Source organism: Neolamprologus brichardi, chromosome 10 (genome assembly GCF_056152115.1).
Source record: "Neolamprologus brichardi isolate AB-2024 chromosome 10, ASM5615211v1, whole genome shotgun sequence".
NCBI lineage: Eukaryota > Metazoa > Chordata > Actinopteri > Cichliformes > Cichlidae > Neolamprologus > Neolamprologus brichardi.
The window spans coordinates 915385-932531 of NC_142113.1; the positions used below are offsets into that span (position 1 = coordinate 915385).

Genomic DNA, 17147 nt, shown 5'->3' on the forward strand with positions numbered 1-17147 from the left:
CATCTTCAGCTGACTTACTGGTTCTTGGTCAGAGGGCCCGGTGGCGCCAGTGTCCGGCAGCCTCTGTCAGTGCGCCCCAGGGTGGCTGTGGCTACAATGTAGCTGCATCACCAGTGTGTGAATGTGTGGATGACTGGATGTGTAAAGCGCTATATAAATACAGGCCATTTACCATTTTACTTAGTTCAGGTCATCAACCGGACGGCTCTCTCTCTCTGCAGATCTTATTTTAAGTAATTTGCTGTTAGTTGTGCTATTTTGCTCGGCTCATTTTCACCTTTTAGCAGAACCAGCACATGTGAATTAAGTCGGGCGATAACGTTTTGCTCGCAGCCTTTCTGCGTTTAGAGTAAGACACATAAATCCTTCGTGCTGGTGCAAAAGTCTTTGATGTAACGTCAGCTTTGCTGTAAAAAATGAAGAAGATGCTGTGGAGAAGAAACAGCCTCGGTGCCAAACTTGGCAAAAACAGAACAAATATGTGAAATACTGATTTTAGTTTCGAGACGTGAAGGGCTGCGCCCAACCGAGCGAGTACGCCGCGCCTGCCAGGAACGCGCTCTCTCCTGAACCCGTTTGAACTCTGAAAGAAAATAATAAGATGATAAATAACGACTTCAGCTACAAACGGATTATTTTGTTTCTTGACACGAGGCGTAGGGGATGTTGTCAGGTTGTTTATTGTAAGAAAAACAAAGGCACACTCAGCTGGTTTCTGCATGTTCTCTTATTAAACTCAGTCAAGTCAGAGTCAGCCTGACAACCTGCTAAAGATTCAGATGTTCTTGTTCTCTTTGACCTTATTCATCCATCACATCTTCAAAGAGACTCACATATTAATACTGCAGCTTTGTTTGACAGATATCTCCTGATAAGGATCACGACAGTCTCCTTTTCTTGTCAGTGTTACACATTAGTTACACGTTAGTTACACATTAGTTACACGTTAGTTACACATTAGTTACATGCTGACCCCTAAGACCAGGTTCACACTGATATCATGTGCAACCTTTGGTGCTCCAGGAAATTCCTCATCACCACAAAGATCGTCTATAAACGACAGCTGTGCTGACATGCGTCGCTCCCAAACACGCCTAAATATGACGCATCGCACACTTTCAGAGCACGGTTAAACAAACTCAGACACTTACTGTGGTATCACAGTGACATTATTGTTATCTATACGTGTCTGAAGCACTAAATCTCAGATGTGTTTGGCTTGATTAGTAAGAAGTGACAAGAAAATAAATGCTTTGTCTATTTCAGGAGCTTGTAGGAAGGACAAACCAGCACTAACAATAAGTCTGCACAGACAACGACGCCCCTCCCAGAGCTCTGCAGCTCGTCAGCCAAACACGCAGATTACAAACACCACGCAATTATTCATATCTTATATCTCATTTTGTGGTCAAGCACCCTAAATGGCCCCGTCGGGCATGAAAACAGGAAGATCCTGACGGACATAAAGTAAACTCTTGAACATAAACCTCGCTGCCCACTCCTGACGAGCCCGAGCATTCCTGAGCTGGACGCGCTTTGATTTAAAGTCGTGTAACATCGCAGCTCCACATGTTTGTGCGATCTCCATAACCACCTCCAAACACGAGACAAACTCACAGCAGGGAAGCCTGAGACACCGACACACTGTAGATACACCGCGGGCTGACCGCGCTCACAGGGCGACGGCAGCTGACTGCAGAGACGAGTACGAGCAGCAACCCGGCAGCACTCGCAGTGCTGTTTACTGCACTTGTTGGACGTATCGATGGTGATAATTACAGTGATCTCTGCTGGGGTGTAATTGTGATCATTGACAGTGAAGACGTTACGCAGTCCTCTATCTGTGAGCCGAACACTGCAAAACAACGTAAACAAGTCCTGTAGGATCAGCTGTGCCTCTGTCATTAGGCTTGTGCAACATCTCCCCACTATTATCCTAATAAACACTTTATTTCTTCTTCAGCTGCGAGTCATCGTAAACGCCAGGCTGGCGAGCTGAGTTAAGAAAACTACAACACAGTGAATAACAGCGAGGGCTGTGAATAACTGTGTGTGATGCTGAGGATTCACAGCCTCACCAAGCAGTGTGAGTGTGCGCTCTGCAGGGACCGCTCTAAAGTCCGTATATTAGTTATTATTTCCATGTCCTTCATTCACTTTTTCTATGAAAATCAAAAGATTTAACCGGATACATTTTCTCTAACGAGAGGAACGTTTCTGCAGACGAGCAACAAAACAACACAAACCAAGCAAACCGAAGCCCTGGTTTCAGTTTGCATCACACAGGAGCGCCGATCCTCCTCTGACGTTCTTCAAATAACACGCCGTGCATATTTCTCACAGTCTCTCAAGCGAGGAAGTTACCATCGTCTTCCACTTTGGAGCAAGAAGACGACGGCTGAGTGAGAAGTCTATAAGCAGACACACTCGAGTCTGTATTTCAGTCTAACTTCGTCACACTCATTCATGTCATCATATCTAAAACGGTTTCACTGTAAACTGGAAGAACTCTGCTTACATCATCAGGATATTATAGAGTTTCCTGGTGATTTGGACGCAGTCTTTGTGGAAACTCGTGTGAAGCGTCTTGTGTTTTCTGGGTTTCAGAGGACATGAATGGAAATTTACTGTCGAGCTGAAAGTAACAGAAACTGAAAACAATTGCGCGAGCTGCACCGCGACCTCCTGCATGCCGCACAGAGGGAGCCTCTAAACACCGGACATCCATCCATCGCTTTGATTGGCCAACAGAACAATACCTCCAGGGATGACTCACTCCCTACGATTCACTGTGAATACTGCACAGATGCAGACACACATATGTGGAGTGTGTCTGCGATTGATATTCACTGAGCTGAAACGCTGCTCTGTGAAACACTGGATTCCCCTGATGAGACACCTGTGAGGCTGCGCATCCGGCTGTGCGACACAAAACGCTCAGCAGCCTGTTTCCACAAAAACCCACTGAAGGTGCGTCTCCCACTGCACAAGACATGATTCGCTTTTTAATTCTGAGGGTGACTGACAGCAGCTTTGACTGGAAGAAGTGGAGCTAAAGGAGCTGAAGGTGACAAAAAGATAAAAACTGGGTGGTTTAACGCAGATGTTTCCTCATTTCAAGCTCGCCCTGTAAGCCTTTAGCGCCGAGACTTTTCAAGTACATGGGATTTGTCATGGATTGAATTTCTCTTGCTTGGAAATAAAAATGTTTTTTAAATACAGATATCAGAGGGCCCAGAGTTTCTTTGTTCTGCTGTGGCTCAATGTGAGACTCAGGGAACTCTTTAAAAACCTCAAGTAGAAGCTTCACAGGGAAAGGTCACATTTGGGCTCTTTACCCAAACAAAAAGAACCAATAAGACGAGACATTACTAATAATTGTTACATTGTTTGGTTGGCAACTCTCTAAAGTCCAGATCGTATCCTCCAGTCTCGTCCACGTATCCTTTTCAGCCTATCCCAGCTGTCTCAGGGCGAGAGGCGGGGTCCACCCCGAACAGGTCGCCAGCCTGTCGCAGGACTAACACATAGATTCACACTCACGGGCAATTTCCACTTCACCTATCCCCACTAACTGCATGTCATGACTGTGGGAGGAAGCCGGAGAGAACCCACGCAAACACGGGGAGAACCCCAAGAAATGCCCCGTCACATATAACTGACCACCCCGACCAATCACAGCAGATGGCCCCGCCCCTCCCTGAGCCTGGTTCTGCCGGAGGTTTCTTCCTGTTAAAAGGGAGTTTTTCCTTCCCACTGTCGCCAAAGTGCTGCTCATAGGGGGTCATATGATTGTTGGGTTTTTCTCTGTATCTCTGAAGCGCCTTGAGGAGACTTTTGTTGTGATTTGGCGCTATATAAATAAAACTGAATTGAATTGAATAGAACACGCAAACACAGCCTGATGGTGGGATTGAACCCGTCCTGCTGCGAGGCGACAGTGCTAACCACCGCGCTGCCAGATCAGATCAATAACTCTGAAACGTATCTACTCTTTTAGAGCTAATGAGCTGTTCCCAGGCGTCAGCCCTGCAGGAAGCTGACAGTAAGGACGCTCTACTAATTGAGGCACACCAGTTTCAGGAATCTGAAAGTCTGTCAGCTGCCAGAGACGGAATTAGAGGAACCGGAGAAGCACATCTGCAGGTCTGTACATGTCTTCAGGCTAGGTGTTGTCATTCAGCCACATTTAAAACTGCCATCTGTGACCTGTTCACTGTGGAGAGGTGTGTAGGTGTCAGCGCTCAGCTTCCATAAATACATCTCTTCAGCTTCTGTTGACTCTCCTCCACCTTTGTGCCTCTGCCCTTTTCATTATTACAACACTTGCTGCAACTGTTTGTATGAAGAGCAAACGATGCACGAGTAACGTCTGCTGTTAAAAATAGCTTCCCGCTCTTGCACGAGACCAGATTATCTCTATTCTCACGTTGGATTAAATCATCTTTGTTTAACCCTGAGGAATGTCAGTAATGTGGAGCTAATACAGGACAACCTGTGGGAAGCTTCTATTAATACTTACAGGATGCCATCGCTGTGTATCACCACGCCGTGACTCACCTTACTGATGATAAAAAATGATTTAAATAACGCCACGAGAATCCTTACCCTGAGACCAGTTCAAACACTGTTGAAGGCGCTGGTGTTGATGTGGAAACAGGTAACCCAACCCTGCATACCACAGATGTCATCACACAGAAAATGTCAGGCACTCCAAACACATCTAACCTTTCTCATAAATGGGAATCTAGTTCCTGTCGAGTTTTCCTCTACAATCACTGACACATTCACAGACGCGCCGCAGATAGAGGCTAAATAAACGAGTCGGTCCACAACACTGGACGCGCACGGCTCTGTAACTGGCACCAGATGCAGGCGGACGCACAGCTTTCACCCCAAGATGAGCCTGGATCTGCTGGAGGTTTCTTCCTGTTCAAAGGGAGTTTTTCCTCTTGCTCGCTCACAGGGGCTCATATTTTTGTCTGTATGTATTATTGTTGGTCTACCTTACAGTATAAAGCGCCTTGAGGCGACTGTTGTTGTGTATAAATAAAACTGAACTGAATATGTGACAACACGACCAACTACATCTGCAGCGAAACCACATTCTGCCAGTCAATCTTTCACAATAAAAGCACCTGATTTCAAATTGTGCTCTGAAAGGTTTTGTACAATCACACAGTGACGTACAGACACGTAGCTGAAGGTCAGTTACATGTAGGGATGGGTATCGAAAACCGGTTCTTGTTGAGAACCGGTTCCCACTGTTTCAATTCCTTGGAATTGTTTGCCATTTTTACAAACGATTCCCTTATCGATTCCAGTCGCCCCGAATGACGTCACCACGTTGCAGAGCGTCATTTACCTGGCAGGAAACACGGCGCCTAAGCGGCTCAAACGCTAAAAAGTTTTGTTATACTTTACGAGAACGGATGACAACAGGGCAACTTGCAATACTTGCAAAGTAGATATTTCATTTAAGGGAGGAAACACTACGAATATGCAAAAGCATTTGCTCACAAAACACACGATGACCTTAAATGAATGTCGTGTTTTTAATTCCGGACTCGTGACTCTCAACCCAGCAGCAGCGCTAACGTTTGCACGTCCTCTCCCGTTAATGCGGCAGGTAAATAATCAACTAACAGTGCAGATTATGTTAGCGCGATCTGCCTTATTACAAAACCTGCCATTACTGTGCGTTTAGGTGACCATGATGAGACAGACAGAGTCTGGCTCAGATGCTGGCAGTTCTCGCTGCAGTCTACCGTAGCGTCTCCTTTCAGGCAGGATAGACGAATGTCACCGAGCAGTGACTCAGTTTGTGGTAAAAGGCTTGCAGCCGTTTGTCACAGCAGATGCCCCGATTTTCGGTAAGTGAATGTGTTTAATTGTAGGCAGGGACATTACTGGATATTCTTGTGTAATTGCTACAGAAGAATATTTATTTTATTATTTTACATTCACAATTTTTTTTCCTGGGGACCCTGTGACACCCCATTGAAGAGCCGTAGGTTGGATCTGTTAAGATCTCACTGTTGGGTTTGTAAGGCCATGTTACTCCTAAATTTCTATTTTGTTCAAAGAGAAGATATAAAACAAAGATCTAAGCTAATTGACCTTAGTGTTCTCCTTTTTTAAAAAAAAAATAATCGATAAGAGAATCGATAAAGAATCGAATCGTTAAACAGAATCGAAAACGGAATCGGAATCGTGAAAATCTTATCAATACCCATCCCTAGTTACATGTGACAGCGTTCTGAGGAAAGAACAGTCATTTTGTTACATTTGGAGAATAGTCAGTAAAAATGTAACAATTACAGTAACACAGAGATTAAAATGACATCATAGCTGGTGAATCATGCTGACCAAAACTTACGAGCATGTATTTATTGAGCAGTGGTGTAAACTAAGCTTCTAATCGTTGGTGTTTATTACACTGTGGCGTCACAGTGCTGTGTTTCCATCAGGTGTGCAGGAGTGGCAGCTTTGTTGTTCTTCCTCTAATGATTAATGGACCTGCCTGTGGAGGGTGTGACTCATAACTTAGCAGGACACCGACGTGTGTGACTGAAACTCAGACACTCGCAAACATCATTTTGCTGCCTCCTTCATGTGCAGCCCCAACATTCCTGCATGCCTTACATTTCTGATCACCGCTAATTCTCCAAGAAATCCCTCGGCTCAGGTTACCGGAGCTCTCTGATAAATACCACATTGGAAATGTTCCTGTCAATCTGAGCAGCTCATACTGTACCCACAGAAGCTGCCATCAAGTGCAGCTGTAACACCAACCAAAAACTCTTTTCAGTCTTTTAACTGCAGCTAAGGGCTGGTAGGTTTTCACTGCTGCTGTCTTTCTTCTGCCTGCTCAGTGTGCGAGCTGCAGCTGGTAAGAATCACACCGGCCCGGCTGGCCCGAGTGCAGTGGAACATCATCTTTTACACATTACTGCATATATCAGAGGCAAACACATATGGTGAGGATACAGGAAGGTGCTTCTTGAAATATTTTAGGATAGGAAAAAGTATCCAGATGTGCTTGCTGTGATGCTGCAGACTTAAGGAAAACGAGCTGTTGGCACCGAGCTGACGTCCAGCAGCTCAACTCTGCAGTTTGTCTTTCCTGCAGTAACTGTGAGAGCAGCTAATTTAACAACAAGCTCCGGCTGAAAGTCAGTGTTTACGTTTGTTTCAAGCATGTCGGTGTTGGTTTGGGATAAATGGAATATCAAATATAATAAATGACACTTAGTCTGCATTAAATAAATGAAAGCAGCTCTGAGCTTCAGAGGCTGCGGCGTGGGGAGTGTGCATGTGTGTCTTAATTGATCTGTTTATGTCGCTTGGATGTGAAGGTGCAGCAGTCGATCAGTGCTTGTCTTCATTTTCAGAGACGCAGGAAAGAAACGATATCAGCCGCAATCTCGTTGCCATAAACGTCCAATCAGTCCTCGAATGATTCTGTTAGAAAGGTGTGTGCAGCTTCCTCACCACGCTCTCTCTGAGGGCGCAGCGTGAGCGGGGCTTGGCACAAAGGGGCCATTAGACATTTACATGAAAAGAGGTTGTTTAGACCCCCGGAAATCCTGATTGGATTTGCAGTCACTCAGCAGCGCTATTGGTTCAGCCACAGGAAGACAGGAAGTGGAAGGGAAGGAGATCGGGAACAGGGCGCCAATCATCACCCAGCAGCTGCCCTCCTCTGAGACATGGCCTATAAAACAGCCCGAGATGAAGACACACACACACAGACACACACACACACACACACACACACACACACACACACACACACACATCATCAGGTCGCAGTTCTATTCTCATCATAGCAGCAGAGGGCTGCTGAGCACCAATGCCGTTATTGGCTCTGGGAATCGATAGCGGAGAAGATGAAGCTGTGCTACTTAAAGGGAGGAGAGCGGCTCTCTCTGCTCCCTCCTTCCCTTTATGTCTCCTAACTCCTATAAGGTGCCAGTGGGACCAACAACAAGACAACAACAGCTGTCAAAGTGCTGCGAGTGAGAGAGGAGGTACGAGGGGATACCAACGAGGGCAAAAGACAAAATAGAAGCAGCTGACACTGCCCGAAACAGCTGATCAAGCAATGATAGCTCCGCTTTCCAGCGCACGAAGGGAACTCACAGATTTCTGATTAATCAACTTACACACTCGACGCAGATCCAACCAACCAAGGATCGGAGACAGCAGCGTGTAAACACAAAACCTGTGTCGCTGTTTTCAGTAGCGGTTACTGTTGATGTGATTAAACTTCTCTTTGTGTAACTGTGTGTCGTGTGCGCCTGATGTGTGAGAGGAGCTCAGCCATTAGTGCCACACAGCACCTGTGGCCTCATTCCTAACAGCTCTCTACAGGCAGGCGTGTGTGTGTGTGTGTGTGTGTGTGTGTGTGTGTGTGTGTGTGTGTGTGTGTGTGTGTGTGTGTGTGTGTGTGCTGGTGTTGTGTTTCAGACGCGGTGGGCAGCCACACACAGACGTCTGTGAGCTGTTTTGAGTGCCGGCTCCTGATTAAGCCGCCGCCCCCAGCGTGCACGCAGCCCGACTGACCCCAATATCTCTGCTTCTGCTGAAGATGATGATGATGATGATGATGATGATGTCAGGATCCATGATGAGACTAAATCAAACTATTAAGTCTGTTTTTCTAAATGGCCTCAAAGCACTGAACACAATAAGCACAGCGTGTTAGCAGGAGAGCGCTCTCGTCTTCCCCCTCACCAAAGGTAACACCACCCAGGTGACCCCCGCTCCCTCTTCCATTAACCTCCACACCCTTGGGAGGGGTCCTGTTCACAGCTGTGTGAGGGTCGCTCGCTGCTCGAGGGCCTGTCACGTCCTCGTCCCTGCGCCCTGACAGGTCCTCTGTGTTCATGAGAGAACATCTCATCACGCTGACGGACGGGGGAGGAGCTTCAGGCTCAAATGGCGTGCCTTTACGCTAGCATGACAGACACTTCATCCTGTTACGACGAGAGCCGAGACGTCAGCTCCTCAGGCTTGCGTGCACACTCACGTGCGTGACAGAAACGAGCACATACCTCGTGTCACCTTGTGTTATTTTGATCTAACGTTGCTGAAGGATGCAGACGACCTCCCTGCAGGAGCTTTGACAGCTCAGCACATGAAGATGCAGGTAGACGAGCGTTACAGTGGCGTCCAGGCTCTTCCAGTGGAGACCCTCCTCATTTAACCTTTTGCTCTATAAGCAGAACAAAATAACTGGACAGAAAGCACTCGGTTCACAAAAGGGCTTCGTGGGTCAGTCCTAGCAGAGCAGGGGTGTCCAACTCCAGGCCTCGAGGGCCGGCGTCCTGCAGGTTTTAGATCTCACCCTGGGTCAACACACCTGAATCACATGATTAGTTCATTAACAGACCTCTGGAGAACTTCAAGGCATGTTGAGGAGGTCATTTAGCCATTTAAATCAGCTGTGTTGCATCAAGGACACGTCCAAACCTGCAGGACACCGGCCCTCGAGGCCTGCAGTTGGACACCCGTGTGGTGGAGGGTCGGGCAGGTAAGAAGGAAGAGTTAAGTTGTTGTAACACAATGAAACACAGCAGCAGGTCTAAAAGCCTCTCGTGCTCAGAGTGTTTCCTAAAGCAAAAAACTGGATATGGGGAATTTTCCTTCCAGTAGTTCTTCTAAGAGCCAAAACAAAGAGTCGTTTCTCAAATTCAAAAATTCTGACTCAGTGGTGTTGTGTGCCTTGGACCCTGCAGTGTGTGGTCGCTGTTATGTTTTGTAATGTTTGAGGGTGACCTGGCAGCACAGAGCGGGAGGAAGCCTGAGCATACACCCACTTCCTATAAAACACCTACACTGGCAGTTTGCATTCCCAGGTGCACCGAAGGAAGGAGAGAGCAGGCCTGCAGGTGCTCACAGAGGTGGGAACTGTTCCCTCTGGAGGAGGCTGGTGGTGGGGGGGGACGCTGGAAGGGACACACACAGGCAAACTGACACTGCTTTCAGACGTGCTCTCCTTTCCATGAAGCTGATGTCATCTGAACACGAGAATCAGAATAACTTTATTTGTACAGTAAAGTCACCTTCATGTCTCAAAGGTAACCGGGGACCTTAAACCACTGACTCCACAAGGCTGTGAGGAAGATGGATGTCATGAACCTGTGATGAACCCCACTGCAGACGGATGAAGCGTGATGTGTATCCTGTGCTGAGGTAAAGATCCCGATTATGTCGTATCCTCCAAGCCTCTCCTTCACACCCAGGCTCCTTGTCTGCTCGCAGACACCCGGCCCTCCCCGGGTCCGTGTCGGTCCCGACCGTACAGAGCAAACACACAGAAGCCTCGCCGTGCGCCCGACTGGGTCCCTCTCAAAGACTGAAGACGGTGCAGCGGGCAAATCAGTTGTGCATGCAACTAGAAGACTTGCATACTGTGTTTATTTAAGTGTGTGTGAGTTTGTGCCAGTGTGGCTGTGTGCATAATCCACACAGTGAGCCAATGCAAGCAGAGTTAAGAGTCAAAGCCCTTCACAGTTTCCTGTTTCTTGTTAAGCGCTCGTACAAACATGCAGTTTTTTCAAATGGGAAGAAAAAACGTCCTGTTCTTCCCTCGTATGTTTCTAAGGCTTCCTGATTCTGACATTAATAAACATGTAGAGAAAAATACCCAAAGAACAAACATCACAAACGATAAACATAATGTGGAGAAACTTGCTGACAGAAAATAAAAACGAGGCTCAGTTTGGGTTGAAATGAGATTGTAAAGCTTAAAAAAGCTCTAAAAGAGTCACACAGGTTTCTTTTTCCTTCGAGATATTTTTGTCCTTCACGTACCGCGAGTCTAAAAACACTGGGCTGTTTTCTGCCTCACACTCAGTCCTGTCTGCTTGTCCTCAAAGGCACTTTGTTAGTCTGTTGGTGTCTGAAGGGGTCTGAGAGCACAGAGACAAGACGGGGTCCTGTCCTCCAATAAGAGGGCTTTGCAAAGTATCTCTGTGTAAAAGGTGAATTCAGAGAGTCTCTGTGTGGAGCAGGAAGCCCTGCCCTGAGCAGGAGTCACACTCTGTGGGTGCTCTCAGGGGAAAAGCCTGCCCAGCTCCTGACTGTATTTCCCTTTTTTATTGGCCTGCTGCTTTGCTGCTGCCACAGCTTGTCACACAGTGTTGCTGTGGAAAAATGTAAATAGCCTCAGTAACTCCAGGAGGCGTGCCCTTCTGATAATCTATTTTCTTGGATTGCCCACACAAATGATGCACAGAGACGCAGAGGAACAAAACATTAGTGGGTTGATTATGTGAATGATCTCCATAATACGCAGCTTTACCTTCTGTAAACGTGCTGTCGGTAATCCGGTTTGCTGCTCAGAGAAAAGGGAGGCTGACAGTGGCGCTGTCACAGGCTGAGATCGAGTGACAGATTGGCGTAAGAGCCTCTGCCTTTGGTTGGACCGTTCGTTTTAACATCAGAGTTACACAGTAATCACAGTCACCGCAGAGAGAGAAGTCACGCGTGTAATTATGAGATTAAAGGATGCTTACCTGTTTGCAGCAAGCCGATCCTGCTGTCTGATACGTCGTAATTCCGCTGAATGTCGAGCACAACGCCTGCAAAAGAAACACATGACTGTGGTTTGGAGGTACAACAAGAGTCCTGATCACAGGTCCTGAAACGCTGAGCTGAGACTTACAGACAGATTCATTCTGGATTTACGGAAGCTTTTTGTGGCTTTACACGATGTTTGATCGTAGTTAGAGGTCGTCATTCACCTGCTTCCTCCAAGATCAACAGACTCAGACTGATAATGTTCGTTTGGCTGCCACCAGAGATGGGCAGTAACGCGTTACTTGTAACTGTAATCCGATTACTTTTTTCAAGTAACGAGTAAAGTAAGGGATTACTATTGCAAAAACGGTAATTAGATTACCGTTACTTTCCCGTAGGAACGCTGCGTTACTGCGTTACTAAAACCGTGATTTTTTGCGAGAATGTCTCATGACAGTGACGTAAGCGAGTGCGACGTTCGTGACAACAGCTGTGTGCAGATCAACAATGGATCATATATCGAGTGCAGAGAGAGTATGAGCGTGCAGCGTTTAAAGCGTGGAAGTACTGACCTTACTTTGAGTTTGATTCCATAAAAAGTGACAAAAACATTAGTGTCCGTTGTGCGTGGGAAGAAAACTTCTTTTTACAGCGAAAAAACCCCTAAACTTCCGAGCAAGCACCGAGTAGCTACGACGTAATGGGAAACTCACAGAGAAACTCACGGATTCTTCCACTGACCGCTGCACACCTGCACCAGGGTAACCCTCCGCCTACCCCACTCCTGCTTTACAGGTGAAAGTAGAGCAACAGGACCGCTAGTCTTTGACTTTATTTATTTTCTGCTGTGTTTTACTTGCATCTATTTGAAAGACTGAGTGTAAACACACAAAATATTTTATTTTATGTGCTGGAATGTGCAGAAAATAGGTTTAAATATTAAACTAATTTCTTCCAGTCAGAGAATGGTGCAGATAATTAAATTTTTGCTTGATGCATAAAGTTAAAAGATTAAAACTAATAAAACAAGTTTTAAAAAGAGACTTTTCCATTTGATTACATTTTGTATGATGATGATGCAGAAAAAGTAGAATTGGGCTGAAAGATCTATCACTTTATCACCTATTCAGGTTGTAAATCGTGTTTTTAAAAAGTAACTAAGTAATTAATTACTTTTGAAAATAAGTAATCAGTAAAGTAACGGGATTACTTTTTGGGGGAAGTAATCACTAATTAGTTACTGATAACTTTTTTCAAGTAACTTGACCAACACTGGCTGCCACACAGTGCTAACCTTCAGCTCAAACACTGTCCCACAGGGTGTATGAACAATATCTGGTGTTAAATAACACAATCGCTTGCAAACACACAAACACACTCTCCAGCATTAACTTGTCACTGCCTCGTACGGCGCACAGCTCTGACACAATGACTGCCACACGATGCAAACGTGAGTCGTTGCAGTGGCAATAACATGATTCCACTGTGAGAAACCACAAGTTCTCTGAAGTTGTTTCAATCCCATCACTGTAACCCAAGTCATCAGCATGCTGTACGTCACACCGAGGCCTTAATAAGGTGACAGGCATCTCCTTCTTGGCCAATCACGGGACGAGGACTGCACGCGAACAGCTGAATAGAAGAAGAAGAAGGTCAGATGGTGATAAATTAGATTAAAAGAAATGCCTTTATGTCTACTGTGTAATTTTAAGCACTGGTAAACAAGAAGCCACAAATGATTCTGCTCGTCCTGAGAACACCAGCGTTAAAGTCGAATAAAAGAACATCTCTGCAGACGTGATGTGCTTGGTGGTGCGAGCTGACTCTGAGGCTGGCAGGCCGGTCCTGGGGATTGCAACACGGCTCATGAAAATGCAACAGCAGCATGACTAACATCTTAAGAAGCTGGCTCCCTCTGATCTGTGTGCTCCCCGCGTGTGAGCCCAGTATCACCTAGCAGAGCCTGACCTCTGTACGGGCTTTTGTAACGCTTTATAATATCCAGCCGCCTCTCGCTTCACTCTGGAGGATAATGAGTAAGATCGAGCCGAGCAGGCAAAAACAGCACATGGACGTAGCTGATTCTGTGGCTATCCTCTGACTGTTTGTCAACAAAGAAAGAGCGCAGGTTGCAAAGGTGGTGCAACGCAGGGACAGGTGCAGGTGGACCGTGACTGCAAGCAAACATCAGATTCCTCTCAGCTGAGTCAAACCACCTGCGTGCATTCTCACACATTCCTGTTAGCACGCACACACGCACGCACAGCTTTTTAAATTCTTTCTCTTTCATAATCTGACTTCAAGCTGCTGATATGCTGCTTATCACCTGGTTTCAGTGAAACCCAAAGTTGAGACCAATCCTCATTATTCCTGAGATAAAAGCAGAAACACGGTGTTGTCTTACATGCCCTTGGCAGATGGGTCAAATCTGCCCCCTGCCAAGCCTGTCAAACAGCGACAAAATTGTTCAACAGTGTACTGTACAACTGCAGCTGCACTATAATTAGCCCAAAGATGTGCACACACACACACACACACACACACACACACACACACACACACACACACACACACACACACACACACACAAAGCCTGCTGGGAGGGGGATTCCTACAGCAGATGGTGGAGCGTCCCTCCTGGACAGAGACTGCGATAGTCAGAGCCACACCCGTCTACACTTACCACACGATTGCCACACAATTAATGAAGGTAGAGTTAGCTAAAAGCTATCTCAGATAAACAGAGCTGAGAATGTGTCATAAAGTCGAGCTCCAGCAAAACGCTGCATTCAAAACGTATGAAAAGTCTGAGAAGTTCATTCGATGCACTCAGCATCCTGCATTCAGACACAAGGTGGAAGTCAGATTAAAGCAAGAGTGAGATTCAAGTGCAATGAACTGTGTAATGAACTGCTAAGCTGTGAGGGATTACAGCTCTGTGTTTGTGCAGCGGATATCTGCTCTCCTCCACAGAGCCAATCAAACTCCTTTTCTGCACATTTCATCTTTATCGCTCTTAGTATTTCTTACTCAACCGCGAGTCTTTGCTGTGCGAGCTCTGCTTCTGCAGACTAAAACACCGAGCCACTCGGGGATGGAGCTGATGCTGAGGAATTACAACCCTCGCCCGAGCTGGCAGCACCCAGTTTAGTTGCCATGGCAATGCTGTACGGCGGCCCAACGAGATAAAGGTCAAGATACCTCAAAGGAACTTCCAGTGTCCAACCTACTTTTTCTTTTTCTTGCAAAACTGATCCTCGTTGCACCTTCATCCTTATGTAACGACGTATTTTTTATGACATCGCCGCTGCCGTTGCCAGCGTCTTGCAGATGAACAGAGGCACCGATCGGCGTCTGAAGAAGGAGAAACATCCGAGGAATGTGGGCATTCCAGGCTTCCATCTTCATTTAAGGTAACAGCACTTACGCAGCAATGCACATTCACGGCTACCAGGCAAGACGCTCCCTTCCTTCTATACTGCACACTCCTTTAAGTGTTCAGCTTTAAACAAAAGCAGAAAGTCTGCCTTTGTGACCTGTTTCATGCTACATAATAGCCCAGAAGCACATTCATGAGTCTGTTTTTGATGCTGAACTGTATTTGGCTGCACGGCGCAGTTCAAGCTGACAGAGTCGGCTACAGTGTGCGGCTGACACTCATAAAGTCTGCCTTTATGGACACTTTTTTCAGCTCGAGAAGAAATGACTCGGTAGAGCGTTAACGTTCCACAAATGGGGCATTCAAAGCCATGAATGGTGAATGATCGCTCCGATGTGAAAAGAAGTTTTCTTCCAGTCTTTTTAAGGACACAGAAGATCGTTAGCGTACAGGAAGGACCAGAGTTTCTACACCGAGGAAAATAAGCATCACAAATCATCACGAATCCAAGAGAACACATTGATAATGCATCAGTTTGTTTTTTAAACCGGCGGCGAGCCCGCAGCGCGAATAACGAGCGTTTAAATGAGTATACGGCATGTTGTTTTTGCAAAGCCGGCCAGCTCGTGTGCAGTGACGCAGACTGCCGGCATCTCTCCGCTGGGACCACCACACACTCACAAATACACCTTAAGTGAAGCACACACCCTCGCCGACACACACAAATTTACTTCATATCCCCTACAGAGAGTTGTAGATCTGCAGCCTCCTGCTTCTATTTATGGTCAGAGAAACTAGGCCGAGAGTCCAATTTAACAGCAGAGAGCAAAGAAAGATGGCGGCTACATCAGATCAGTCAGGACTGGGCTGGTTGGTAAAGCATATGTTTCCTTTGTTTATTATAAATGTGTGTGTTCCCCTTTCCCCTGGTTTCACTGTGAGCCAGTGGATGGAAGTCGTCGGCTGTGGCCGGAGTGTGAACCGCTCTGCTGATGTGGCCCATCCTTCTACTGTTCCTGCAAAGAGGCTGATTCCTTTTCATGTGTCACCCCCCCATCAGTATAAATAGTCTGGGAAGGAGAACAGCGACGAGGGAGGAGAAAATGTCTCTTTTCTGGTTCCTCTTGCAACCAAATTTTGGATTTGATTGTGTGAGACAGAGAAACAGCCCTGGGAGTCAGCAGCAGAGCGCAGAGGTAGGCCAAGATGCAGAGCGGCTCAGACTGCTGCAGAGGAGAAAGCTGACCACAAATATGCCCGACTGTGGCCGGCGGGCTCCTGACCGACTGCTCTCCTCCCTCGCCATGTGGCCGCACTGGGCGGGGGAGCAGTTTTTCCATTCCACTTCCTTTGCCTGCCACACAGAAAGGAAACGTGATGCAGATGTCTGGGAAAGCGTCTATAGAGTTGCGTGCACGGGAAGCTTCAGAGGATTCCCCAATAAAATCGACAGAGAGTGCACGCTACACACTCGCGCTTCCCGCGGCAGCAAGTCGAGCACGACATGTAAACCAAAGTCACATGTGCTGCACGCTGTGTGAGAAAGTCGGTTTTGATGAGCAGTGTCTGTATCGAGCAGTGTTTACACCACCAGTGTGAAGACAGTGAACTTTACATCCTGCTGCTCGTTTCTACTCCACTGATTACTGGCTGTGGCAGTGCACCAGTAACAATCCAATAAAGAGCACAGCTACATGTACACTAAATGTAATTAATGCACACTGTGCATAATGAAATGGCTCTGTGGATGTTGTGTGTTCACAAACACAGCGTACGCAGCCTCATTGTTCACTGAGACAAAGAAGGAAACGTCAGAGTTTTCCTCCCACGCTAGCAGCTGATCGAGTGAAATAATCCTGATTCTACACTTAGATAACGCAGCTGATGTTTCCATTGTACTCTGTAAAATCTGCCGTGTCATAATTCAGTGTGGAGAGTTTTGCTAATTATCTAATTTTCCATCTTCTCACCTTTAGCAGGTTGCACATCATTTTCCCCTCACAGCACGATAGCCTCTGAATCCTTGTCATACACGCATGACGAAAATAAAACATAATTTTTTAATGATGAATGTTTGCACAGATGAACAGACCTCCTCCCACTGTCACATCCAAGCTTTCACTCTGTGCCAGCCAAACTGGGGCCAAACTGGGGGAAATCAAATTAAACTCCTGCAGGCTTGCCAGCTTTACCACTTTGACTAATAAAGATTTTTTTCCCCCTAATTTTCCATCACTAA

At 46.5% G+C, this 17147-nt stretch overlaps 1 protein-coding gene across 2 annotated transcripts in view; it reads right to left on the reverse strand.

The window, feature by feature from the left end:
- The window catches only part of spns2 (SPNS lysolipid transporter 2, sphingosine-1-phosphate), a 59262-nt gene that overhangs the window by 29538 nt on the left and 12577 nt on the right, over positions 1–17147 (reverse strand). For both annotated transcript variants that reach the window (XM_087847003.1, XM_087847004.1), the window contains exon 2: positions 11526–11591. In XM_087847003.1, coding sequence (XP_087703129.1) covers positions 11526–11591 — 66 coding nt within the window. The remainder of the gene's footprint in view (positions 1–11525; positions 11592–17147) is intronic.